General features: G+C 57.7%; 3 protein-coding genes across 13 annotated transcripts in view; 2 read left to right on the top strand and 1 right to left on the bottom strand.

Annotated features, from left to right (window-relative positions):
* The first annotated feature begins 748 nt into the window (after positions 1–748).
* NHERF1 (NHERF family PDZ scaffold protein 1) lies at positions 749–10,797 on the top strand. Its single transcript, XM_087750456.1, has 6 exons — positions 749–1,181; positions 7,210–7,371; positions 8,185–8,338; positions 8,912–8,952; positions 9,499–9,597; positions 9,717–10,797. Exons 1-6 carry the CDS (start codon positions 789–791, stop codon positions 9,879–9,881), a joined length of 1,014 nt encoding a protein of 337 aa, XP_087606582.1. The 5' UTR covers positions 749–788; the 3' UTR covers positions 9,882–10,797.
* A 1,337-nt stretch (positions 10,798–12,134) lies between these two features.
* NAT9 (N-acetyltransferase 9) lies at positions 12,135–18,051 on the bottom strand. Of its 4 annotated transcripts, none has more exons than XM_087750461.1 (7): positions 17,153–17,167; positions 16,330–16,411; positions 15,417–15,526; positions 14,351–14,491; positions 14,070–14,129; positions 13,798–13,892; positions 12,135–13,707 (listed from the first exon to the last, which is right to left on the bottom strand). In XM_087750461.1, the coding sequence occupies exons 2-7, from the start codon at positions 16,404–16,406 to the stop codon at positions 13,561–13,563; spliced, it is 630 nt and encodes a 209-aa protein (XP_087606587.1). In that variant the 5' UTR covers positions 16,407–16,411; positions 17,153–17,167; the 3' UTR covers positions 12,135–13,560. The 4 variants fall into 4 exon arrangements, with proteins under 4 accessions (XP_087606587.1, XP_087606586.1, XP_087606585.1 ...); XM_087750460.1 differs by lacking the exon at positions 17,153–17,167 and adding an exon at positions 17,111–17,132; XM_087750459.1 differs by lacking the exon at positions 17,153–17,167 and having other exon boundaries at positions 15,417–15,607; positions 16,330–17,103.
* The window catches only part of SLC38A12 (solute carrier family 38 member 12), a 47,308-nt gene continuing 37,604 nt past the window's right edge, over positions 15,618–25,321 (top strand). For 3 of the 8 annotated variants that reach the window (XR_015703129.1, XR_015703128.1, XM_087750450.1), the window contains exons 1-6: positions 15,619–16,056; positions 18,723–18,834; positions 20,815–20,936; positions 22,931–23,012; positions 23,957–24,059; positions 24,467–24,547. Coding sequence is in view for 6 of the 8 variants with exons in the window: in XM_087750450.1 (XP_087606576.1) it covers positions 16,019–16,056; positions 18,723–18,834; positions 20,815–20,936; positions 22,931–23,012; positions 23,957–24,059; positions 24,467–24,547 (538 nt within the window). In the remaining 2 variants the exon portion in view is untranslated. Of the gene's footprint in view, positions 16,057–17,283; positions 17,378–18,090; positions 18,215–18,722; positions 18,835–20,814; positions 20,937–22,930; positions 23,013–23,956; positions 24,060–24,466; positions 24,548–25,321 lie in introns of those variants that run through there. The other 5 variants (XM_087750451.1, XM_087750453.1, XM_087750454.1 and 2 more) reach the window with 5 other exon arrangements.

The raw sequence follows: 25,321 nt of genomic DNA, 5'->3' as shown, positions 1-25,321 counted from the left end.
CCCTGCAGCCACTCCTGCTGCCCAGGCGGCGAGCGGAGGAGGCTGGGAGCGGCTCAGGGCAAATCCCCCCGGGGTTTCTACCACCTCCCCACTCTCCTGGGGCTCCTCGGGCCCCCCGGTGCGGAGCAGGGGCCGGGGGCCGCTCGGAGGAGCGGGGCTGCTCTCCCCTTGCCGCCGCACAGCCGGTTACCGGCGAGGGCGGCCTCCCGTGCCGCTTTCCCACGCAGTTTCACTTTGAAGTTTTTTTATTTCGCTTTGGAAGCTCCGAGCGTCCCGTCAGCACCGGGGCCGGCAGCGGGGGCGGCCTTGGAGGACGGGGCGAGGGGATGGGGAGGACGTGCCCCGGGAGAACCAGGAGGGGAGCGGAGAGCACCCCGCCGGTCTCCGGCCGCCGCCGGGGCAGCCTGCGGTGACCCCGAGGGGGGCAGAGCCGATCCCCGGGGGCGGGCGGGCTGGCGGGGGGAGGCGGAGGCGGCCCCGGGGGGAGCGATGCGGCCCCGCTGCCGGCGGCAGGACCCGGGCGCCCCCGCGGCACCGTGCCCGGGACTACATTTGCATAACCCCACCCTCCTCTTAATTCACATAACCCCACCCACTATATTTACATAGCACCGCCCACAGATAGCCTTGTTTGGCCGCACTCGCCCCGCCCCGCTCCCCGATTGGCCGCCGCCCATCCCGCGCCCCGCCCCTCGGTATAAAATCGGCGGGCGGGGGCGCGGCGGCGCAGAGGCGCCGGTGGCGGGAACGGGCGGCGAGGCCGCTCCCGCCCTCCCCTCCCCCCCGCCATGAGCAGCAGCGAGGGCCCCGCGGCCCGGCTCTGCCGCCTGGAGCGGGGACCGGACGGCTACGGCTTCCACCTGCACGGCGAGAAGGGCAAGCCGGGCCAGTTCATCCGGCTGGTGGAGGCGGGCTCACCGGCCGAACGCTCGGGGCTGAGGCCCGGGGACCGGCTGCTGGAGGTGGACGGTGAGAACGTGGAGCGGGAGAGCCACCAGCAGGTGGTGGAGCGGATCCGCGCCGCCGCCGGCGCCGTCAGCCTCCTCGTCGTGGACCCGGTGGCCGATGAGCAGCTGCAGAAGCGGGGCGGACCGGCTACCGAGCCCCCCGCGGGCGGCGGGCAGGCGGCCCCGGAGCCGGCGGAGCCCTCGGCGCGGGAGCCCAGCGGCGGCGGCCGGCGGGTAAATGGGGGGTGGGGGGGCGATGAAAAGTTTTCGGGGGGGGGAGGGGTCAGGACCTCCCGGGACTGGCCCCGGTCGTTGCCGTCCGTCCGAGCGAGCGGGAGCCGCAGCCGCCGCGTCCCCCCCGGGCGCCCGGTTCTTTCTTTTTTGCTTTGCTTTAAACGCGGCTCCCCCAGGAGCACCGGGCCCTGCTGCTTTGCCTTTTTTTTTTTTTTTTTTTTTAAATTTATTTTTGCTTAATACGGGTGCACGGGGCTGTTTGGACCCGTCACCGAGCAGCCCATCGTGTCCCGGAGCCCTTTGGCCCGTCCTTGTGCTGCAGGGCCGGTAAAACCGGGTGGGAAAAGCAACAGGGAGCGAGGGCGGTGGCGAGCTTCGACCTGCAGCCCTCGCCCAGGGCTGAGGGCGGCTGGCGTTAACCCGCTCCAAAATACAGCAAAAAAAAGCTGTGGCTGAGGGTGTTTTTGGGGGCTGTGACTGCAGGTGTGGGCGGCAGTCACTGGTGCGCCGAGCGTGTCCGGTCTCTGCTGCGGAGCGGAGGTGGCGGAGCCCTGCCCAGGCCGGGGGGACTGATCCTGCCGGTCGGTCCCCACGTACAGACCCTGACTAATGGATGTCGGCCTTAAGCGGTGCGTGGGAGTCAGCGGTTGCACAAATACAGTGATGCAGAAAGGTGAGGAATTGGGAAATAGCTGACCTTTCTCGCCCGGAGCCGTTCCTAAGAGATGCTCTGGGCTGCCAGAGATCACACTGCTTTTTACTTACCCAGCAAAAACGCACGTGTGCTGTTACGACAGGGATGTGGCTGGTTTTCCTGGGAAGCAGGCTCCCGGTGTCCCCGGGGTGGGGACCTGCAGGGGAGCTCCTCTGACCTGCTCCCAAAGTCCAGCGCCCGAGGGTTGGGGCCATGGGGCTTCCCAGCGCCGAGCCCCAGGCGGACTTTGGTGCCTCACCGAGCTGTTGTCACGCAGGGTTTTGCTGAGGATCAGGTGTTTTTATTGTGCCTCCTGCTGGACTTTAGCCGGGTGCCGGCTGCCCGTTGCCCCCAGTTGGGCTGATCCACTGCAGGGCCCTGGTCTCATCTGTGCCTGGCTAACGCACCGCGCCGGCACCGGCACCTCCCTGATGGGGCTGTTCAGGTGGTAGCAACCAGGTTCTGCCCCATTTGCTGCTCCGTGGCATCCCTGGTCCCTCGGGTCTGGCCCTGTGCGCGGGGGGAGCGTGCCTGCCCTCCCATATGTCCCGGGGCCAGCGAGCCCGTCTGTGCTGTGCTGTCCACTTCCAGATCTCTCCATGGGCTCGGAAAAATAAAAAGGACGTAGTTAATGTAGCTTGGGCGAATCCCCTGCCAGGCGTGCAGTCCCCTGGGGGGAACAGGGCCCCGACACGCTGCGGGGCGGCCACCTGCTTGCAGGGGCTGCGCTGGCTGGAGCCGTGCAAAGAACCTAGGAAGCTGGAGATGCCCCAGGGGCTGGGGGGGCAGCCCCGGCTGGAGATGCCCCAGGGGCTGGGGGGGCAGGCTCGGGGCACAGCCGGGGCAGAGTTACCGCAGGCGGTTTCTCTCTCTGCACTGGAGCAGGAAGCGGGTGACAGCGGGTGACATTGCTGCACAGCCCTGAATGGTTTCTCAACAGGTAGCAGGAAATCTTGTGGCTGGGGCGGGGGCCGGTGCTCGGGGCAGGAGAGCGAAGGCAGGCGGGTTTGGAGACATCGCCCCAGCCGGGCACCCACTGAGTGGGGTGGGAGGATGCCAGGCGGGATGCCGAGCCAAGCCAGAGCGGGCAGAAAGGGATTTCTCTCCGGCGAGCCAGGAGCACACTGGCGTGCCTGTTCTCCGGCCGCTGGCTGGCAGCCGGTGCCTGCTGCCCCATCCCCCTGCAGCCCCCCACAGCCCCATCCCAGCCCCGCGCGTTGGTGGGATTCCCCGGGATCGCTGCGGGTGGTTTGCATGTGTCAGAGTCCTGTTTGCTTTACCAGGCCAGACTTGCCTTTATTTGCGTAACGAGCTTGGAGACGCTTGCCCTCACCCTGCCTGGGACCGAGCGAGGGTTTAACAACTCCCACCTTCTGCAGGATCCAACCTCTCTCCAAACCCTGCTGGGTCCTGCATGGTCGGGACCCCCCTGTGCCAGGGGGCTCGGACACCCCCGTGGCCCCCAGTGCTGGCCAGGGGCTGAGGAGGTTTTGGGGGGGTCGTCATGGGCTCCCTTCTTATTTCTATAAAAGCCTGGGCGTGCAAACCCCCCGGATGCTGGGGTGGAGGTTTTGAGCCTCCCCGGAGGCAGATGGGGAGCTGATCCCTGCACCCCTCTTCTGCGAGGTGACGGTTTTACACCGCCGGGGCCAGCCCTGCTTCCGGGGGCCCTGCGCCGCGGGGACGGTCCCCAGCGCTCGGCCGGGAGCCGTGGCAGCTCGTCCTCCCCCCGCCTGCGTTTCCGGAGCCTTCAGCTGCTCGGGAGTGTCTTGAGAAAGTTTCATGCAAACCGCATGGCGTTAGCGGAGCAGCACTGGCCCCTGCCAGCCCAGCGCCCTGGCATGGGCTGGGGCTGCTTTTACCAGGGCAAGGCTTTTGCTACCAGCCCCCGGCTTCCCTCTTGCAAATTTAATGCTAAATTAGAGCCCTCCCTGCCAGCAACGCTCATCCCTCCTTGTAAAACCCAGGTGAGCCTCCCAGGGCTGGGTTTTGGGGTGTAACAGGGAGCAGATTCCCCCCATTTGGGAGCGTTGCACTGGGGGTAGCTGGTGTCTAATTAGGAAATGAATTAAATTTCCTCTCAAGGCAGCTGCATGAAAAGCAGCTCCAGTCAAACGGGACGTGACAGGGATGCTGCAAGGAGGCTGCTTTGCATCCCCTTTGTGTGAAGCCCGAATGCGTGCGCCAGATTTCGGGACCCGTGTGAATTTGCTGGCCTGGGCGTCCCCGGAGCCATCGTGTTTCTCTTTGAGTAACTGGGAATGCTGCTGCCGACGGGCTTGTTGCTGCTTGTAGGGCTGCGGGGAGTTGCCTGGGATTTGGGGCTTCAAAAGCTATCCTGAAATTGCTGTTGGGGGGCTGGGAGCTGGGGAGCAGGTCCTGGCACACCGTGCAGTTGGGGTCCCTGTGTTCCTGGGGCTGCTGGTCCTGCTGGGTGGCCAAAGGTGCTGGGTTGGGATGGTCCGGCACAATCCTGCAGGAAGAAGGGTCTGGAGGTGCCCCAAGTCCTGTTCCAGGGCAGGAATAGGGATGCAATGCTGCTGAGCTCCCCATCCCAAGTGGGCATCTCTGCGGGCAGATGTCCCTCTGCCACCCCTGGGTGCAGAGGAGAGGGGTGGCACGGGATGCCCGTGCTGGGTGCTGAGTCTGGCTTCCGCTGCTGCCCTCCCCACCGGAGGCTGTAATTGCTCCTAACAAGGCTCTGCCGGCTAATCTGGGCCCCAGCGCGGCGGGAGGGCTGCTGGCGTTGGAGGAGAGGATGCAAAAGCTTCTAGGAATTAGGGATAATTCCATTCTCCTGCTGTCCAGCTCCCGGCCCTGCAGCCACCGGGCTTCTCCGCATCCTGGGTGTTGACCCCAAACCTTCTCCCCTCCGGTCCTTTTTGGCCAGGAGGAATTTGGGGCTGGAGGGATGCAGTGCTGCGGCGTGCTTGCCCTGTGGACGGGCAGGATATGGCCGCTGGAGGATGGGATGTGATTATATTTTTCTGTCCGGGAGGTGGAATGGTGGCTGCCCACAGGGTTTCTGCCGGCAGGAGGGATTTGGGGAGGGCGAAGGCGGGCTGGCACACTGGGCTGGAGGAGCTGCCAGCCGCTGGCGGGGGGATGCTGGGGGGGCCAGGTCACGGCTCGGCTGGGCTGCCCTTGCACTGGGTGCTCCTGCCTTCGCCGGCTGCCTTTGAGGGCTTGGTTCCTCCCTGCCATGACCTGTCCCCCTGTCCTGAGGCATCTGTCCATCCTGCAAGGCTATTCCCCCCCCCCCCCCCCCCCAAATTCATGGCCCCGGTGTCTCGGGGAGCCCAAGCTGCCGAGCCTTTGTTGGTATGGGTGGAAGCAAAGTCCTCCCTCCTCCTCCTCCTCGCCTGGGAGCGCTGCCAGCGCCGCTCGCCGGGTGCTCCCTCTGGCTTTGTCCTGAGCTATCGGCGTGGAGCAACCCTGCGGTGCTGCCAAGGGCACCGGGAGCGTGGGTGCTCGCAGAGCCCGAACCCCCTGCCCGGGGCTGGGCCGGGGCAGGGACCCCGGGAGCTGCTGCCTTCCTCCAGGCTCCACCAGCTCCTGTTTTTTGGCCTTGTTTTGGGTCTTTGCTGTCCCCAGGGTGCTGCCTGGGCGGAGGGTGAAGGCGCAGCAGCCTGGGTGCCTCGTGAAGCTGCTGCCACCCAGGCATGGGGGGGACTGAGGGGCGGCCGGGGCGAAGTCGAGGTGTCGCAATCCTCCACCCAACCCGGGAACCCGCTGCCGGTCTGCGGAGGAGACACCACCAGCTCCTGGGGGTGCAGCTGGGCTGTTGCACCAGGCATCGCCCGGCCGGGCCACGGCTGGAGCGGGTCCTGCGTGACTGCCAGTGCCGCGGTGTCCCGGGCTCACCTTCGCTCACCTGGAGACCCGGCTGGGCGCTTGCGTGCGCCAGGGCGTTGGTGAGCGGTGCCGGGGCGGCAGCCGGCTTTAACCCTGCAGGAAGGCGTTGTGCAAGAGGACGGGGTTTTATTGCAGCATTGGGCTTAGCGATTGCAAATGCGTCACCCTGGCCCATGCGGGACCCATGCCACCGCGGTGCTGCCAGACACGGGGTGACAGCGCCCTGGGGACCAGGCTTCCCTGGCGGGGGGCAAAGGGGATTTCATGGTGAGAAGGGAGCCTGCTGTACAGGGGGTGAAGAGCAGCACGGTGCGGATACAGCAGGGGAAATTCCTGCAGTGCATGTCCCCAGTGATGCTATGGGTACCAAAGGAGAACAGACAATCTCAGAAAAAAGAATAAATGTTAAAGCCCCCGGTGAGGAATATATCAAGAGCTCGAGTGCGGCTTGGCTGCTGGGAGAGCCCTACCAAAGCCCAGGAGCTGGTGGTCAAGGCAGGATCAAACCATTTTATATATAAATACGTGGTAGTGGTGTCTGGGTGCTGGGGTGGGAGCAGTCCTGACAGCGCTGCCTGCAGGCAGCTGGTTCGTGTCTCCCGGTTCCTCTGGTGCTTCCCGGGCATCCCGCTCCCCGCTGGGCAAGCAAAGGCAGCTCCTTTTTTGCCAGACTCCTGGGGACGCTCCTGCTTCCCCGGCTGCTGCAGTGTGGGGAATCGCGCTGTTAATGGGCCCGTGGCTACCCCGGTCGGGTTCCCCAGCTCCGGGTGCTGGCGGATCCGCAGGTCGGGGTGAATCCAGGCACAGACGAGCTGGGTGTTGCCTCCTGGAGAGGTGAATGTCCCATGTCGCGCCGCCCCGGTCCAGCTGGTTTCTCTGTTTTGCAATCCCGGAGGGTCATGCTGGGGCGTTGGGGCGTGCTTCGGTATCGGGGCTGCTCCGTCTGCCTCCCCGCTGAGCTCCTTGTGCCCCTTCCCCACCAGCAACAGCTGGGAGCCGCTCTGGGGTGCGGGGGTCCCGCTGGTCCCACTGCTGGATCTGCCGTGGAGGGGGGCTGGAGCTTGTGAGGGGGTGATGGAGGGGATCTGCACCCCTGGCTGAGGCTTCTCCGGTAGCGAGGGCTTCCTGGGAGGGGTGGGGGTGCTTCCCAGCAGCCTGGGCTGCGTTTCCTCCTCCACCTTCACGTGGCAGTTGCAGTCCTGATCCCAAAAGGAAGAGCGCGGTCTAGGGACAGACATGATAACATGTTGCCTTAATGTTTTGTTGCAATTAGCATGCCCTGCACCTAATTAATTAACTAGAGCCTGGGTTCATAGGCTGTTAGGGCACCCTGTGTCCCAACTCGAGGTGTCTGTGGGTGCGGGTGGCCACCCGAGGGTGATGTCCCTGCCACTCAAGCAAACGTCTGGTGGTCCCAGTGCTGTCCCTGGGTGTTGGGGGGTCCAGGAGCGGCTTTCCCATGGGCTGTCCCCATTGCAGGAGGAGCTGCGGCCTCGGCTGTGCCACATGAAGAAGGGTCCCAATGGCTACGGCTTCAACCTGCACAGCGACAAGACCCGCCCGGGGCAGTACGTGCGAGCTGTCGACCCCGACTCGCCGGCCGAGGCGGCGGGGCTGGCACCCCAGGACCGCATCATCGAGGTATGCCGGGGCAGGGGGGGTCTCCCCGAAAAGCTCTGCACTCCCTCGCATCCCGGTGCCGGGGAGGGAGGTGTCCTTTGCCGGGAAGGTGTGCAGTGTCCCTGGCACCGGCAGTGACTCACGGTGCAGCCGTCCGGCCCGTGCCAGCCTGCCGGTCCCCACCCAGGGGCGCAGCCGGGTGGGTGGCGGGGAGCAGCACCGCAGAGGGCTGGGGCTAAGCACTAATTAGCCAGCTGTGGGTTAACCAGTGGTAGCACTGTCCCCTGCCTGGTGCAGGAGTGTCCCTGGGCTGTCCCTGGGGTGGGGCAGGCTGAGGACAAGGTGCACGATGGCCCCAAGCCCTGCTACCAGCCGTGACCGGGGTAGGGACAGGGTTTGTGCCAGGCGGGATGGTGACCCACGAGGGCAAGGACGGGCTGAGCCCCAACCCTGCTGCTCACCAGGGCGTGGGGCTGCTGCCTCTTTTGGGGCAAAGCTTTGGGGTCTCTGGGGACCACGCCATGGCACAAGGGCTTTGTGCCTTGCCCGTGCTGCCCATCTCCTGCGCCAGCCCCAGGTCCGTGCCCTGCCAGACGCTCCCTGCCAGCTTTGCCCGTACGATCCTGTGCTAATCACTCGGAGGAAAATCTGCTTTTAATGAGGTTTTGCTGGCTTCGCCGCTAATCCCTGCGAGGCTGCGGATACCTGCGGGGGCTGTGGGGTGGCCGTGCTGGGGTTGTGACTGGTACCAGGGCTGGTACCCGGCCCCTCCGTGGAGCTCCCAAGGGCCGGATGGTCCCTGGCTCCAGCGGTGACGTGGTGCCATGCCCGCAGGTGAACGGGGTGTGCATGGAGGGCAAGCAGCACGCCGACGTGGTGGCAGCCATCAAGGCGGGCGGCGACGAGACCAGGCTGCTGGTGGTGGACGTCCTCACGGATGAGTTCTTCAAGAAGTGCAAGGTGGTGCCCTCTGAGGAGCACCTGGCAGGTGGGCTGGGGGCTGTGCTGCAGGGCGAGGGGCTTGTGCCACCTCTGTGTCACCGAACCTGGGGGTGCTGGGGGAGTCCCCGAGCCCTGGGAGGTGGAGGCCAAGCAGGGCCACCCGGCTTTGCCGTCTCCCTGCCTGGCTGAGGGCCCCGTGCCGGGGCGGTGGGGCTGACGTGGGCTCTGCGGGAAGGCAGGTTTATGGCCCCGGTTGCACTTTGGCAAGGTTTATGGCTCGGGGAGCGAACAGGCAGCAGCCACCCTTTGCTCTCCTCTGCAGCCTGGGCTCGGCTGTGGCCCCCTCCCTGCTGTGTGGCGGTGTTCCCCAGGAGAACGGGGAGGTCTCGCTGGGCTCCATGTCGTGGCTGTCACGACAGGGATGTACCTGGTGCCCAGCAGCATCCCCCCGTGCTGCGGAGCTGGCTGCGAGGGGTGGGTTAAAAAATTGGGGAGCCGGCCAGACCCTGGGCAGCGTTGGGTGAGCGCTGGGCAGTGCCGTGCCCCCCGGTGATGGGGGCAGGTTGGAGGGGACAGAGCAAACGCATCCTCACCCGGCACCCGTGTCCTCACCCCGCAGGTCCCTTGCCAGAACCAGTTGCCAATGGTGATATAGGGAAGGTAAGAGAGCCTCATCTTGCTTTTAATCCCTCTATGCCGGTGTGTGGGCAGGGACCCTGCCTGCTTAGGTGTCCCCCCTGCCCGTGGGCGGGCGATGCCGCCAGGGACTGCAGTGCTCCCAGGCTGCCACACAAGGGCGGGTGCCAGCGGGAAGGGGACCGGGAGCTGGTGCCCCCCAGGAAAGGGGTTGCCTGTGGGGCTGAGTGTCATGGAGGTGGCCGCAACGCCGCCCTTCCTCCTCCTCCATCCTCACGACACTGCAGGGCTGGGAGCCCTCGCGCTGTGGGACAGTAGCATCCATCCCTGCAGCTGCCCTCCTCCTCCTCCTCCTCCCACTAAAGCCAGGGCAGTCAGGCTGGGGTTTAATCCTTCCTTGCCCCGGATGGGCTGCACTGAAGGTATTTACGAGCCTGGAGCTCACGGGGGATTATGTGTGGGCAGGATGGATTTTGCAGCCCCCTGGGCAGGACTCGCAGCTCCGGAGGCCGTTCCCAAACCCCAGGGCTGGAGCTGCCCCGCTCATGCTCGCTCCCTGCTTCCCCCCAGGAAAACGGCGGAGAGCCGCGGTCCAACTCGGTGTCCGAGAGCCCGTCCAGCCCCGGGCCGCTGGCCGTGTCCCCCGACGCCGGCGAGACCCACGGCGAGGTAGGGCTGGGGATGCCGGGGGGAGGCGGTGGCTGGAAAGCGGGGTCTGGGCTGATCCCCGCCACTGCGGGGCTGTCCCGGGGGGCACGGCGGGGCTGACGCAGCCTCTCGTCCCCCAGCCCGACACACAGGGGGGTGACAAACGCCATTCGGCATCCGGCTCCCTCCTGGACCTCGACATCCCGCTGGCGGTGGCCAAGGAGCGGGCGCACCAGAAGCGCACCAGTAAGCGGGCACCCCAGATGGACTGGAGCAAGAAAAACGAACTGTTCAGCAACCTGTGAAGGCCACGGGACGGGAGCGAGGGGGGCAAGGGTCCACCCGCCCCCCCGGCTTCGCACCCACCTCTCCTGCATCCCCCTCCTCCCCGCCGCGGGGCTGCCCCCCACCACCCTGACCTGAGGGACGGGGCTCAGCGGCCAGCGAGCGTCCCCGCAGCGGGGTCCTGGGCGGTGGCTTTAGGCTAGAGAGAGGCGGGGGGTGCCGGGGTGCCCCCGCCCGTGAGCCCGTCCCCGGGGTGCTCCTCCAGCCCTGCCTCGAAGCCCTGCCCGCCCCCGTAGGCACAGGCAGGGTTCAGGGGGGATCGGGGATTTGGGGTGACCCAATGCTTTGATCCCTGCTGTTCCCTGGTTCTTCCCCCACCCCAAACCCCAGCTCCATTTGAGCCCCCCCACCTCCAAATTACCCTTTAACTGCAAAACCTGAGGCTTTTAGTGACTTTAGAAACCCCGCCTGCCCGCCCCCCGCGATTCCTCCCGGGGTGTTTGACCCCCGCCTGGCAAGCTCCGTCCACGATGACCCTGGCCCTTCGCCCCCGGGTCCCAGCGGGCGCGAGGAGGGACGCAGGCGCCCGGCACAGCGGGGAGCCCCAGCACCCTGCCCCGGGGCTGTTTTGGGAGAGAAGAGGGTGTCCGGAGCCAGCACAGTAAGCAATAATTATCTCCTTTGCTCCCGCTCACTCCTGGAGACAGGGCCGATCAGGGTTTGAATCCGACACTGTGTAATTTAAAGTCTTCTCAATAGACTCATGTTTTTTTCCAAAATAAGAGTTTTCTAATCACACTGTTTATTTTTTTTTTAAATGTATTTTGTGGAAATTCTTCCTGTGGATGTTATGTTTCTGTGTTTTGCGATTGGGTGTTGTCGTACTGTCCAGCTCAAGAGAAATTCTGTTTACTGGAATAAACCTTCCTGACTTCACGTGTCCGCTTGAAGGCTAAATCCTTCCGCGGGAGCTCGCTGGGGCTCACCGTGCTGCCGGGGCTGGGGGAAGAGGCAGGTAACGCTCCCAGTGGTGGGGGACACCGGGGGGGTTTGGGTGCCCCCTCAGCACCCAGCGGGGCCAGGCTGGGGGGGTCGGGGAGGGACCGGCTGGTCCCAGTGCGGGTTAATGCCTGGGGGTGATTAAAGGGCTCTAATCCCCGGGGTGGTGGGAGGCTCTAATCCGTGTCTGCTGGCCTGGCTGGAGGGCGGCGGGAATGCTGGGGGCAGCCCAAATCTGTCCCCAGCCCCTCGGGGGGGTTTGGGGTGAGCCCGCGCCCCAGGGCGCACCGCAGGCAGGGGGTCGGTGGGGAGAGGGTTGCTTGTCCCTCTTCAATTGCTGGATCTGCAGCTCAAATGACGCCCGAGTGACAAAGTGCCACCAGCCCTGCGGGGGACACGCAGGCTGTCGCTCCCCACTGGAAGCTGAGCCCATTTCAACCTGCCTCGTCCTCCCACGTCGCAGCCCCTGCGGCGGCACCGCTGAGCGGAGGTGAGCCCCTGTCCCCTCGTTTCCCACCCTCACCCCCCTGGGGCCAGCGGGGCGTCCCTGCCTGGGACGGGGTGCGATGCCGCAGGCTGGGGCTGCCCGCGGGGGGGCCCGGGGGGTCCCAGGAGTGCCTTTTTGCATCTTTGCCTGGTCCGAGCAGCCTGGGCACCAGTCCCCTGTGGGAACCCCGGTTGAGCCCCGCCGGGCCCCCCCAGCCCGGGGGAGGGCGGTGGCTCGGGGACAGACCCAACTTTGTTTGGGGTTGCCAGGGCGAAGGCTTTTCCCAGCTGCCCACGGAGGCGGGGGAGCGCGCTGGCGTTGCCGAGGGACCGGGGATGCCAAGCGGGGCGCTTGCTGGCTCCAGAGCAACCGGCCGGGCACGGGGAGCCGCGGCGGGCAGCACGGTTTCACTGTGCCCCCCTCGGTCCTGGCGGCAGAGATTGAAGGAAAGGACTTTTCCCACCTTGGTCACTTTTTAGGGAAGCAAATCCCACCCCAGCTACGTCTCTCCTGCCAGTCCGACCTTGCTCCTCTGGCAGAGGGATGAAACGCTCCACGGAAGGAGCACAGAGCCAGCAGTTTACCCGGCAGGTTCCGCAAATCGCGTTCTGGGGGACAGAATTCATTCCTGCCTACAGCAGGTGACGAAGAGCACGAGGATTAGCAGCCCTCGGCACCGTAATCCCAGCTGGAAGGAGAGCCGCTCTTCGCTTCATTACCGTGCAAAGCTTTCGCTACAACTAAATCCACACTAAATACTTGTTGTTTAAAATACCGTGATACGCTGTTCCCACGCTTGGTTTTAATATTAGTCACAGGAATGATGTATTTAAATGAACTAAAATTGGAAAACTGAAACCCCCAGGCCCTAAAAATACAGGCGGAGCAACGCTAAAAATTCCAGAGTCTACTCATCTCCCATAAAAACACCCCTGGGCAAAGCTGAAAGCTATTACCTGCTACTTTGTAATTGCCGCAACTAATTTCTGGTCTAGAATTAGCCATTATGGCTGCTATTGCAGTGGGAAAACACGCAGGAGCGTCAGTTATCCTCTTCTGTCCTCTCCTCTCAGCAAGCTTCCCTGCTGGGCAGAGCGTGCTGCGCGGGGCAGGAAAGGTCCGGCTCAACAACCGCAATAAAACGTGTCCAGTGGGAGTCAGGCAAGTGCCTCTCCTTCAGGAATGGATCTCGCTCTACCACAGCGGAGGCCAGCTGGCTAACTCCCGCCCTGAAGGTATCTGCCCCCAGTAAAAGCTATTTTTCCCTTCATTCATCTTACTGGAGAGCAGCAAACGGAGCCTCCAGGCTCAGCAGAGCAAGTCCTGAGAGAGGAGAGTCCTTGAGAGACTGCGTCCCCTTTCAGTTGTGTTCTCCTCCTCCTCGCTTTCATAAAAGCAGCCTGGTACAACGGAGCACGCTATCCCTTCACCGATGGCCGGAGGTTTCCAGGTCCGCACTCCTAACAGGCAGCAGTGTGCCAAAGCGTGGTCCCGAGACTCAGCAAGAGGCTTTGTCTCAGCAGCCTCCCGCAGCTGCCAGTCCCCCCCGTTCCATGGCCATCATGGGGTGGCTCTGCTCCAGTCTCCGTTGGCCAATATCGCTAATTTTCATCATGTTAACAGCGCTCGCCATTTCGTTGTGCTCACCCACACCTCGCCATCTCGCTTCCAGGACCTGGCGGTGTCCCCCTGCAACCCGCCACACCCCAGAAAACAGGATTCAAAGAGTCTCTGCTGTCCTTTATGCCTTCTACCCACCCTTTCACTCCCAGATAGCTCTGGGGAAACCTCCGATTTTTGTCAGTTTGGTTTTTTTTATTCAAGCGACCAGCGCACTGAGACTGCCTCCGTCAGACTGATGACTCCTCTAAGGGCAGTGGAAGAAGGAACAGTGGGTGCTGCTTGTCCAGAAACTGGTTGCACCAGGAATCAATTAACTGCTGGTGATTTTAGGCTCTGCTGGAACAGCGTGTTGAGGTTATAGTCATCCCTAGTCAAGCCTGTCAATTAGTGGCTGTTCTCCAGGTCCAAATTTCAGGCAGTATTCCTGGCCGGTGCAACAAGGCGCAAAGTTGACAAGATGACAAAGTAACCAAAGGAGACAGATGAAAACAGTCAAGTGCAGCGTGGGCTCGCTGGTGTCCTCCACACCCAGACCTCGTAACGGCATCCAGCTCCTCCCTGGAAACCAGGCCAGTGTCTGGATGCGTCTCTCAGGTCTCCAGCACCCCAGCTGGCAGCTTCAGTTCAGCGTAGCTCTTCTCCTCCACGTGGTTTGTCTGTTCCAGGAGCCATTGTCTCTCCTGGTCACTGACATCCAGCCTCAGCGTCACCTCTTGGAAAACACTGTTCACAGCAACCTGTACCATACAGAGGAAAACCAGCTCAAGCCCAGTCAGAGGGCAACCGCTGCTCACGTTCCCTGGGTAGAAGACGGGCTGTTACCGCACCTCCTTAAAATGAAGCTTTTTGAACATGCAGATACTGGCTTCATTTTCCTGACCAATCTTAGCCTCAAATTTGGTGATCCCCAGGTTTCTCACTCCTGCAAAAGGAATCAGAAAAAGAAGCATTTCTATCACCTGCTCGACTGCCACATTCTGGGGCAGATGGATGCCTTACTACCCAGTCTGTCTCACTGGGAATACGGGCTTCTAGATCACATCCCGACCGTACTCCCGTTCCCGTGCCATGGGACATCATCATCCCGAGCCACCCTTACCATAGGACATCATCATCAGAGTTGCCTCCTTGCCGAACCCTCTGCCTCGGTAGCTGGGCTCTGAAAGAGAGCGCCCCAGAAGTCAGCGTCCAGTTAGGCAAGACAAATCAGCCGTGCCGGGTACTTTTTGGAAGAGGCTGTGACCCAGACCGGCAAAGGATGCCAATCAGGGCCGAACAGCCACGGTAAGGCAACGACAATAAAAAGCTGCTGGACGTAACATGTCTGCAGCTGGCTTTAGCCACGGTGACAGAGGCCCAAGCTAGGAAGCAGTATTTGACCTGCAATCATAATTTCAATCTCGCCCAACGTCGGATCCTCAGTGTCAGTGAGGAAGAGATTCACGTCCCCCACCATGCAGTCCTCATCCGCACACGCCTGCCCGGGCCACCGCTCCCTGTCCAGCACAATGAAGGTGCACTCTGGGGAAAACAAAAACGCAGCAGCATTTTCAGGGCATGCTGACAATTATTCACAAATTACTGGAGGATGAAATTAAAGGCATGCAATAGAGGAAGAACAGTTTCCACACATTAACAGTGAGGAAGAGCTAATAATTGGGCCTCCCATGCCAAGCGTGCCTGCTTCCATCCCTAGAAATATAAGAAATATTCTGAAAAATAAACGTTGTGAGGGTGATGTAGACACCCAGATTAGAAACAGCCTATTTACGTAGCAGGGAAACTTTCACCCCATGACTGAGGTCTCTCTGCTTTGTCTCACTTTGCAGCAAGTTTGGGCAAAGAATCGTTTGGTGCACAAGAAACTGAGACCTAGTGATTCACCTAGTCATATTATTGCTGCTGTCAGTAAGGCTTTTAATGCCAGCTGAGACAAATGCTCCAGACTGAGGTCTTTGCCAGCCTCAGTATTTTGCAGCTCACTATATTTCTACCAGGCTTTTATGGGCAGTGATTCACTACCTGCAGGAAAGCCAGGGAACCAATTCAGTCAGCACACCTCAAGCAGGTAATTACAAAGTCATTCGATTTCTCAAGGAAAAATACAACCCCCCCTTCCACCTTTTTACGACGACCAGACCTGGGCAGTGTTGACTGTGCAGCAACAGCTCAGTGGGTAACGCTGTGGGAAGTAAATCACTGTAATCATTGAAAAACTGCATAAAAAGGACACCAACAGCCCCAGACATTCTCTGCTTCCCTGAGCATATACCAGCTATAAACAAAAAGCCAGTTCAAAGCTAGTGTCGTAGGTCTCGCATCCCCTCTGCTTCAGCAAGTAGAGCCCACTCACCGGGCGCTCTCAGCCCAGTGCGGGCCCTTTACAGGACAGAAGGGACCTGCTCACCACACCCGCCCACCCTTAGAAAACGTTGAAGATCCTCACTGTCTGCGTCGTCCCGCCAGCTGCGCTGCATCTCGTACTCCTGCTCCAGGCTGAGAGGTTCAGAGGCGGTCAGGCGCTGCAGCTCCTCCGACTGCATCCACTCGTGGTACCTGACAACGGGACCCAGGACCTGATCGCTGCCTGAGCTACCGCATCGCAGTCTGATTTCCACAAGCGCTCCAAGGATCAGGCTGTCTTAAAACAGTTCTGGAAACACTAGCCCGGCATTCATGGCAACTTTAAAAAGTATCCACAAGCTTCTCTCCCTTATCTAACACAGGAATCAGTGTTCTCTGGGGAAATTTAGCAAGTCTGTCTGTCCTGTGGCTTTGTCTGAAGAGTGCCTGATGCAAACCTGATGTTTTTAAAACTACTGAGCATTGAGTTCCGGTGCATTTCATCCAATCTCAGTGACTGAGATTGGTACAGCCTCTCCCGGACACTGACAAATTGACTAATACTGGCATCTTTGTGCTGAGGCTGCAGCTGCCCAGGCCAGCGCTTTACAAACTGCCTGCACGTCTGCTTCTAATTTATCAAACATCCATCTGGCTTTACACATTGAAGTTTTGCTCTTCCACCGTCATTAGAGAAAGACATCAATGAACAAGAGAACTGGTGGCGGTTCGCTCACAGCCAGGTAATTCCCCTTCCGTGGGTACACAGTGGCACAGATGAAGTTCTCTTTGTCAGCAGACCTGGCAAAGAGCACCGACCTGCCAGGGATCTCTGCTGCAGGGCACAGAGGGCAAAACTGGTTGCCTTTCTACGAGTGCCCTTTCTACTGAGCGGTTCCCAGGGGGAGGAGGGCCCTGCAGCTGTCAAGTCAGCACCCTTTCCGAATACCACACTCCCTTGAAAAAGTGAAATCAGACAGTGCAAAGAGTATCAGAGAAGAACACGAGCCACGTACCGGGGTACATGTGCAGAAGTGTATGGCACCAGGGTCACCCTCTGTCCTTGCAGCACAGTGTTCTGGTTAATCTTCATGGCCTCTGCACCGAGAGAGAGACCCAACACCCCCCTCCGTGTCTCCAGCGAGGCCAAGGGCTGGGACAGCACGCCCTGGAGCCCACTGGGAGCCAGCGGCGGCTGCTCTCACTGTGCGGACAGGCCCCAGCTCATACCAATCCCCCCGCAGCAACCTTCCCACGTCCCCCGTGTTCCCCCCTACCCAGGGCAGGGCTGTATCGGGCCCGAGTCCCCTCAGAGGCCCAAGAGTGGCTGGGGGTCTGCCCTGACAGGGGTCACTTAACACTTCATGACCCAGCTGGTGGTGGAGGTGTCCTGCTCCGACACACCACGGGCCTCGGGGCTGGGGGGAGATCCGGGGCCTGAGGGGAGATTGGGGCTGACAGGAGATTGGGGCCTGAGGGGAGATCAGGGCTGAGGGGAGATCAGGACTGGAGGGAGCCCTGGGCATGAGGGGAGCTCGGGGCCTGAGGGGAGCCCCGGGCCATGGGGAGATCGGGCATGAGGGGAGCCCCGGGCCATGGGGAGATCGGGCTTGAGGGGAGCTCGGGGCCTGTGCGGAGCCCCGGGCCACGGGGAGATCGGGCCTGAGGGGAGCCAAGGCCGAGGGGAGCCTCAGGGCTGAAGGGAGATCAGGGCCTGAGGGGAGCTCGGGGCCGAGGGGAGCGGGGGCTGAGGGGAGCTCGGGGCTGAGGGGCCCCGAGGCCGCGGGGAGCCCCTACCTGCCGCTTGCCCCTTCCGCGCACGCGCAGAGCCCCACCCACCTCCCCGCCCCGACCGGCGTCGCGTCATCGCCCCGCCCCTACGCCTTCCCCCTCCCTCCCCTCCCCGCCGACGCCCACGTGACTCCGGCGCCCAATGGCGATCGGCGCATTCACCCCCGCCCCGGGAGTCGGTCACGTGCGCGGAAGGGGTCACCCGTGGGCGGCGCATGCGCCGTAACCGCCGCGCGATGAGGGAGGCGGGGCCGCCGGCGCGAGCCGCCGCCGGTGAGAGACCGGGGGTCCCGGGGGGGGACACGGGGCGGGGGGGGTCCCCGTGAGGGTCCCCGTGAGGGTCCCCGTGAGGGAGGGCGCGGGGTGAGGCCTGGGGAGGGGGTGTCACATAGGCGAGGATGCGGGGTGAGGCTCGGGGGGGTCCCGGGCGAGCTGGAGCTGCAAGGCCCCGGCGGGGGGAGAAGGCCGCTGGGCCCCGGCGGGGGCGTGGGGGCCCTCGGGGCCGGGGGGGTTTCCTCGGGGAGGGCGGGTCGGGCGACCAGCACAGCCCGCTGGGGGGGTCCCGGGGGGTGGCAGGGCCGGGGGGCTCGGGAGGCCTCGGCAGGCCCCGGACCCTGGGCAGGGCCTCTCCGGGGCTGGGGTGGGTGCCCAGCACCAGCGCGTCCCGGAGGTCTCTGTTACGCACCCGTGGTCTTGTTGCTTTCGCTTGGTTTGTTGGGTTTGGCTTCGGCGCCTTGAGTCGAGGTCGGTTGCAGAAGAAGGTGTTCGGCCTCCCCTCCTGAGGGCCGGCCTGGTGATGGCCACCGCGCGCTGCGCTGCCTGCGTGACTTCTGTCGTCGAGCGCGCGTGTGTAGGCTTACCAACCGTTTGGGTTGGTCCGTAGTGCTCTTAGCTTGTGAAGTTTGTGCTGGTGATTTACCCCAGTTGGTATGGCTAAGTTGGAGCATATGTAGAAGTATGAGGATTTTGGTAAAAGCTCTTCAACAATTCAACTACGCCTAATTATTTATTGACTCTGGAACGTTTCAGAAGGTTTGGGTTCTCCCTCTCCCCTGTAGTTTTTCTAAGACAACATGAAGTTCCCCAAATACTTCTACTTTGGAAACCTTGGTACATGTAACAAAACTTCTTGTTTTTTTTTTCCATGGGTCCAGTATTTCCATTTATCAGTTTACTTCTTTACTTGAGATCACGAGGAGAGACTGTAGGCTGCTTTTTTACTGCTTTGATTTGCAGGAGGCACGTGCTGCCTAGGAGTAGTAGCTGCATGAGAAGCAGCGGTATGAGATCATCCTCAAGGCAGGCATCCTTCCTCTTGAGGTTTTAGTGTCTGAAACAGCCCCTCTGGCTGTTTGGGGAAGGCGAAGTTTGGTCATCATCACGTGCTGTGAAAGGGCAGGGCCTTTTGGTTACTTTTAAACTAGTTTAACAGGTACGAGAACTTTTCAGTAGAGTATTGAACCAAGCGTTGCCGGTGAGTGGGGTATACCTGTCTGAAGTGCAAAGTCCTGCTGAAATCCTCTTTTGTTCAGATGTCAGAAGACCGATGTGTAAAAGCTGATTCATGAGTTCCTCCTCTTTCCGACAAAGCTAACACAACTTTATGATGTTTCCCTAGGTTAAAGGCAACAGAAGTTGAAAACACCCTCCTCGCTTTGCTCCCGAGCCTCCCCACCCTCTTCACCATGGCTGGTGGCATTACTGACACAGGAGAGCTTTACTCTCCCTATGTAAGTACCGCTCTTTGTGGTTTTGCTCACAAGTCTTTTCAAAATCCTCTTCTCAGCATTGTGTTTTCATTTCCTGCTTCCCCATAGACATAACCTCAGTGTTTCAAGGGATGATGGAGGTCAAAGTGTACTTAAAAATGCTTGTACTTGGGTTTTTTTTTTTTTACGTCACAAATCCCTTTATATACTGTGAAGGGACGCTGTCTGCTTAAGGTATAGTTTAAAAAGTGTTAAAAAGAGCTTCATGCCCCACACCAGCTCCTCCATCCTTCTGCCCGCTTTCCTTGTATTTTGCTAATGTTTTCATCAACCCAATTGTCACGTGAAGCTAGCATAAACGGGGGGATTGTGATGTGGAAACTGTCCCGCTTTGCTTCTCATTTCTTACTTTATATAAACGTTTTCCTCTGAGTTTCTTAAAGTTTACTTATTTGTAGCTGTTGTAGTAATTTGTTTTAAACCACTTCACTTATAACCAGTAATCAAGATGTTTCTTCCTTGTGATGTGGTGTCCTGTGAAACTGCAGAACCAATTACTGTTTTACCATGTTGCTGGAAATACTGGTTTTCATAGCCACAAGCGTTCGTATAGCGTCAGCTCTTAAAAACAGTGCTTTGCGTACGCTTTTTTTTCCTGAGTGAACTCACAGATCACTAAAGATAGAACCGGTCCTGAAATCTGTGTGTTGGCATTCAAATACTTTAAAACTTTCATCCCCATGTTAATGACTGAATTTAGAAGAACTGGATATTAGGCTGCAGAAATAGGTCGCAACTGAGAAAACAGAGAACAAGACGGTAACTGGGACGTCTGGACCCTGAAGGATTAGTTGCTCTTATGTTATGTTAGTGTTGCATGAATTTTCTAGAGTCTAATCTCAAAGGCTATGACTCTCTCCTCTTTCCCTGAAGATGTCTAGCCAGACTGAACACACGGGCACCACTCTCATCTCTGTCTACTTGACCAAAGTCAAGGAAAATCACCTGAGGTGTTTTTTCAAGAGTCCTTCACTGAAGAGTGAGTCATGGCCCTGGGCACTTCAGTTGTGCGTGGGGAATGACAGCTCTGCCAGCTGAATGAAAAGAACTTTCCTACAAGCTGCAATGGCTGGGGTTTTTTTCATCGTTCTGGGAGACTCGTCAAAAGATGAATTTGCTGTGTTTATGTCAGTGAATGAAGGGCAGGATTCCTCGCAGGGTCTCTGGGGAATAGTTCTCCTGATATTAATTGCTCCACACTCAGAAAAGTGTACTCAGACACAGTTCTTTCCTGGCTCTCCCCTGGAGAGACTCTGAACTATATAAAAAAACCCCTTTGGGGCAATTTTTGATCTTGAGTTCAGCTAAATTTGTAGTCAAAGGGGTCCTGTCCAGGTACACAGATATCTTTTGCCCCTGGGCAGGAAAAAAAGCTCATTGCCAGAGAGGATAAAATTCTTTCCCTTCCAGAAGTAAAACCGCTTCTTCAGAATGTGCTCGGCTGCTTACTGGTAAAATGGCAAGCAGGCTTTGAATCAGAATTCTGTTTGGATATTTCCTGCTTGACTAAGAATAGAGAAGAACAAGAGATTCTGAAAGGCAACTTATGTACGTAGTCATCACTACTTAGGTTCAGGTCAGAAAACAAGAAGAGACTCCGATCCACAGTGTAGACCCTTCTGGTAGAAGGCAGTGGATTTGAAAACAAACAAACAAAAAGTTCACATGCTTTCTAACTTTAAAAGTTAGAAAGAAAAAAAAATATTTAAAAATAATCAGAAAAATGGAGAGGCATATCAGTTTCTCCAGAGATGTGCTGACAATCACGTTGTTCTATTTGGTTATCAGTCCCCTCCTATATTTATTTCTAGCATGGGCTTGCTCCCACCCTGCTTGCTCAAAGATTGCTCTCTCCATTTAAATCAGTACATGTGTGAGGTGTCTTGGATGATCTCTGGCAGAACTGCGAACTCTCATGTTGGATTATGTGGCTGATTGCAGGTTGGTCTGGTTTACATGTTCAACCTCATCGTCGGAACAGGAGCCCTAACCATGCCGAAGGCCTTTGCGACAGCAGGGTGGCTCGTCAGCCTCGTTCTCCTAATGTTCCTGGGATTTATGAGGTAGGACATGAGTGTGTGTCTTTAGGGGATTGGGGGTTCAGCTGGGTGGGGCTGTAAGGACACTGCTAAGGCTTTTGCAGCTTTTCTGAGTGATCCTGTCCCTCTGCTGCGTGAGAATTGGTCTCTGCAGCTGTGTTGCCTGTGGACCGGGAGGGATGCATTTTCTGACTGCCTGCGATATGGTGCTACATCCCATTTCCTGACTGATGGGAAAGGCTTTTTCTCCAGTCCAGAGTCTTCTGGGACCTTTCTCCCAGCTTCCTTTTTTGACACTGTCCTCGCTGTGGATACATCCCACGCTTGCCTCTCTCACGGATCAGTTCCCGAAACGCTAACCAGGTCACAGGTGACACGGGGTCGTTTCTCTGCTTTGTGACTTGCAGATGTGACGCAGACCTGTTGCGTTAGCTTTCTCTTAGCTTCTGGCAATGCTCTGGGCAGCTGCAAGGGTGTCAGGAAAACAAATTTCCATATAGCTGGGCCCATCTTATTTCCCCCTCCCCACACCTTTGCTGCTCAAGACCTTGGAGCTGGTTTTGTGATTTTCAGCCTGGCTCGCCAGGAGCGTCTGCCCAGATGTCTTCCTGCTGGAGCAGCAGGTGGAGCTGAAGGCTGTTGATACAGCGCTGATGTCTGAGTGGTTATTAATAGAATTGCCATCTTCTGACAGGCTGTGAATCCCTGCTTGCTTCTTGCTCGGTTTTAAAATAAAATAAAACAAAATCCCCTCCTGCTGTTTTGAGAATGGAATTTAGAAGTCCCTTTCTCGTCAGTAACCAGCTCTGTCAGCTTGAATGTGCCTTTGAATTGGAGGCAGTGCTTTTCAGATCTGTTAGGTGCTGCTGTACAGAGGTACTGTGTGGTCAGTACTGACTGTAGTAATGCTTGTACGTTCCCCACCTCAAAGCTATATGCTTCAAAGGCTTGATAAAATGTAAACTGTGGGAGTACCAGTAACTGGGAGCTTTGGAAGCAATTCCTTTTAGATACATTAGTTTAAAAGCATAAATTTAGCGTATGAAACTCGGCACCAGCAGACAATCCTTCAAGGTCAGCAGAAGAGCACAAACCTCCAAACCTGCATACCAAAACTGCACTGGATTAAACTGAGAAAATGCAGCTCAAAGTACTGTGTGCTTTGGGAGCTCCGTTGCCCTGTTGCTTTTGTTCTGGTGCTTGTGACTTCCTCGTGCCCGCTGGGGACCCTCAGTGCAAGAAGAGTCTAGGTGGAAATTGTTAGGTGGGCCTCAGGACAGGGCTGCTTTCTTTTATTCTTGCAAAACTAAACTCTCATTTGAGCTTAATAAGTGAGTCCAGTTCGTGAAGCAATGAGAAACCACTTTAAAGCCTTAAATAAGATTGATTTTTTTTTTTAATGTTTGGGGTTTTTTTTATTGTAGGACTGTTTTTAGCTGAGGTAATGATATTCCTTCCATCAGTGGCTCTCGATGTCTCCCTGGACAGCTTTTCCCCTGGCCTCCAGCAAAGTGTGTTTGCATGCATGTGTGATCTGCTCCTTGGTCTTGTATTGCTGCTTTGCTTCTGATGCCATTTGTAAGATTCTTTAAGGGACCGTAGTACCTTTGCCGCAGGCCCTGATAGCTAAGCTTCCGAATAGTACTGTGTTCAACCTAGGCCCTAAAAAGAGGAAGGAAGCTCACTTTCTAACAGAGGGGGAAGTCTTCTTGCCCTCTTCAACCCACAGAGACACTAGGAGGGTGCCTTCCAGATATCTAAAGTGTCCTCTTCTATCTGAAGGCATGTTATATTTTACTGCGCTTTGTGTTCTGCTCGAACACCTTAATCTTAAGAACAGAAGGCAGCAGCAAACTGAGATGAAACACCGTACCAAAACCACAGCGTGTGTGGGGAGCTGGTGAAAAGGTTGTTTTGGTTTGTTTGTTTGCTCCTACAAACAGATGGGAATAATTCTCCGTCTCCTTTCAGTGACAGTTCTTGACTATTATTGATATCAGTTGAATTTCTCTCCCTAGCTATATGACTACGACCTTTGTGGTGGAAGCCATGGCTGCTGCAAATGCCCAGCTGCGATGGAAGAGAATGGAAAAACGCAAGGTTCGTGTGGGGTTTAATTTTCCTTTTTCTCCTGTTCTTTTATCCTGTAGGACTTGCCTGAGATTCCTCTGCATCTTTGCCTTGTCTCATTAGTAACTCTAAAGGAATAAATTTCTACTGTAGTTAACTTTGCCATATAAAACATGGCTGGTAGTTCCCTGTGGGGTTGCTCATTAAACACAGGATTTTCTGCTCCTGCTTTGAAAAATCTGTTGTGCTGTTCACATTTCTTACTGATTGTGCTCTCCTTGCCCAGGAGCGCTGCTCGGTGAATGTGGAGAGGTGGCAGCCAATATATTGGTGCCATTTGGAGTGTTGCTGAGGTCTATAAATCCTTGCTGATCTCAGGTCATTTAACTGGGACAGGCTGGAATGTCCTTGCTGCCACTTGGGCTGTATCACAGGGAGTGGACAGTCCTGAAGTATGTCCTTGCTTTGAAACTTACTTGTGGCTTTTTGGATCCTGGGTTTAGTGGCTTTTCTGGATCGATGCGAGGCATAAGTGTTTGCACTGATTTAGATCCCTGCCTGTATGTTAGTGGGTTGGAGTTAGGAGCTAGACCTGTCTGCTCTGACTAGCTAAGGCTATATACGTTGGGATTTTTTTACTACCAGCTCTACAAGCCTGCAGATCTGCTGGAAGTTTCTAACTTCCTTGTGCCACATATCGCTACCTGAATTGGACGCTGCTGCTGTCTGCGTGACCTAGGCTAGGACAGCAGAGCCTGTCGCTCACTTTAGCCTGCTCTGCTAGTGCCCTCTTCTGCTCTCCTCAGCATCCCAACCCTGCGCCGAGGGTTCCCTGGTATTGCCTTTGCTTGTGTGTCCTGCCCATCGCCGTTTGGGACCTCCCTTTGAGTTTCTGGAAGTGAGACCGTGACGCTGGTGGTGCCACAGCCTGTGGGTAGCAGACACCTCAGCAGCGGCCTGCTCTTTTCTTCCAGGAGGATGATGAGGATGAGGATTCTTCCTCTGGAGTATCTGACAGTGACGTTCTTCTCCAGGATGGCTACGAGCGAGCAGAGACACGACCTATCCTGTCAGTTCGTAAGTACCTGGTTCGTGCTTTCACTGGATCCGAGACCTCTTCTCTGCAGACAGTGTCCCTGTGGGCTCCAGCAAGGGGAGCAGGACTCTCCTGTCCATCTCACCCTTAATTTCATGTGTTCACATCTCAAAGTCCTTAGCACTTGCAAGATAAGATTCATTGAGAATTCAGTTCACCTTCTGTGCTCCGATAAAGATCTTTTCCTTCTAGGTCACTAAGATGAGAATATCTTACTTTGAAAACACTTTAACTTCAGCAGAGTAATTGGACCAGTGACTCTGCAGCTGTAGAGTCGAACAAACTGTCCTTCAAGCTGTTGCTAGAGCTCTTTGAATGTCTTCAGATGTCCTGGCCTCTGGCTTTATTGGAGGGACTGGTTGAAATACTTCTTGTTTTCAACTTACAGAGAGACGTGGCTCACCCAATATCTTTGAAATCACTGAGAGGGTGGAAATGGGCCAGATGGCTTCCATGTTTTTCAATAAAGGTAAGTGATGCATGGTTTCAAAAGTCCTTTCAGGTCCTCCTGCATGTTGTGTGTGCAGCTTTTCCTTAAGTCTGCATGCTTAGTGGGTTTGCATCCTGAGTTTGTGATGTTTCCACCCAAAAGTGTCGTTCCTTCTCTCTGTGGACTGTATTCATCCCCCTGTGTGGTGTTTCTACAAAGTAGGCTATTTGTGGGCCAGGTGGGCCAGAACGTGCATGAAGGGGAGGACGCCGTGGTAGTAGCAGGACTAGCCAAAATACTGTAGTTTACGGCCCCGGTTTCTTGAGACAAGTAAGTGTAAGTCAGTGCCTTTTCTGAGTGCCCTTAACCTAACTCCGAACTGCATCTATCCTCTGTGATCTCCAGTGTCTAAAGCAGCAGAGCCCAGCTGTAGTGTTCGCTAGTTCCGTCTTGGTTGTAGCATAAGATGTTCGGGCTTCCCTGAACCCCATAAGTATCAGTCTGAAGGAGAGAGACTTCTGGCGACAGCTGCTGAGAATTACGTGTGTCTGGGGGTCACCAAGAGAGCTGCTGGGACGTGAACTGCTGAAAGGGTCCCTTTCAGGGGCTAGGCAGATGTCTTTTTGCTTTTAAATGTCTCTTGTATGCCAGGGAATGAACTTGTAACCGTACTGCAATAAAGCCATCTCATTGCTGCATGTGATACAAATGCAAACTACAACGTTTGGTATTCTGAAACTTATAAAAGAGTACATTTGAAATGCTGTGCAGAGCCAGAAAATCATCAGACACCATGGTTGTGCAGTTTTGAGC

Source organism: Nipponia nippon, unplaced genomic scaffold, assembly GCF_047370975.1.
Source record: "Nipponia nippon isolate SJK-2023a ecotype South Korea unplaced genomic scaffold, ASM4737097v1 scaffold_14, whole genome shotgun sequence".
Lineage (NCBI taxonomy): Eukaryota > Metazoa > Chordata > Aves > Pelecaniformes > Threskiornithidae > Nipponia > Nipponia nippon.
This window is presented reverse-complemented; position numbering and strand designations above follow the sequence as displayed.

What these genes read in the sequence shown, in the direction of transcription:
- NHERF1 (XM_087750456.1), top strand. Translation starts at nt 789, where the DNA reads ATGAGCAGCAGCGAGGGCCCCGCGGCCCGGCTCTGCCGCCTGGAGCGG. An exon ending in CCAGCGGCGGCGGCCGGCGG is followed by an intron (nt 1,182 to 7,209) that starts GTAAATGGGGGG and finishes TCCCCATTGCAG; the next exon opens with GAGGAGCTGCGGCCTCGGCT. An exon ending in CTCTGAGGAGCACCTGGCAG is followed by an intron (nt 8,339 to 8,911) that starts GTGGGCTGGGGG and finishes CTCACCCCGCAG; the next exon opens with GTCCCTTGCCAGAACCAGTT.
- NAT9 (XM_087750458.1), bottom strand. Translation starts at nt 18,051, where the DNA reads ATGCTCCAACTTAGCCATACCAACTGGGGTAAATCACCAGCACAAACT. An exon ending in GATTGAAATTATGATTGCAG is followed by an intron (nt 14,130 to 14,350) that starts GTCAAATACTGC and finishes GCTCTCTTTCAG; the next exon opens with AGCCCAGCTACCGAGGCAGA. An exon ending in TCTGATGATGATGTCCTATG is followed by an intron (nt 13,893 to 14,069) that starts GTAAGGGTGGCT and finishes TTCCTTTTGCAG; the next exon opens with GAGTGAGAAACCTGGGGATC.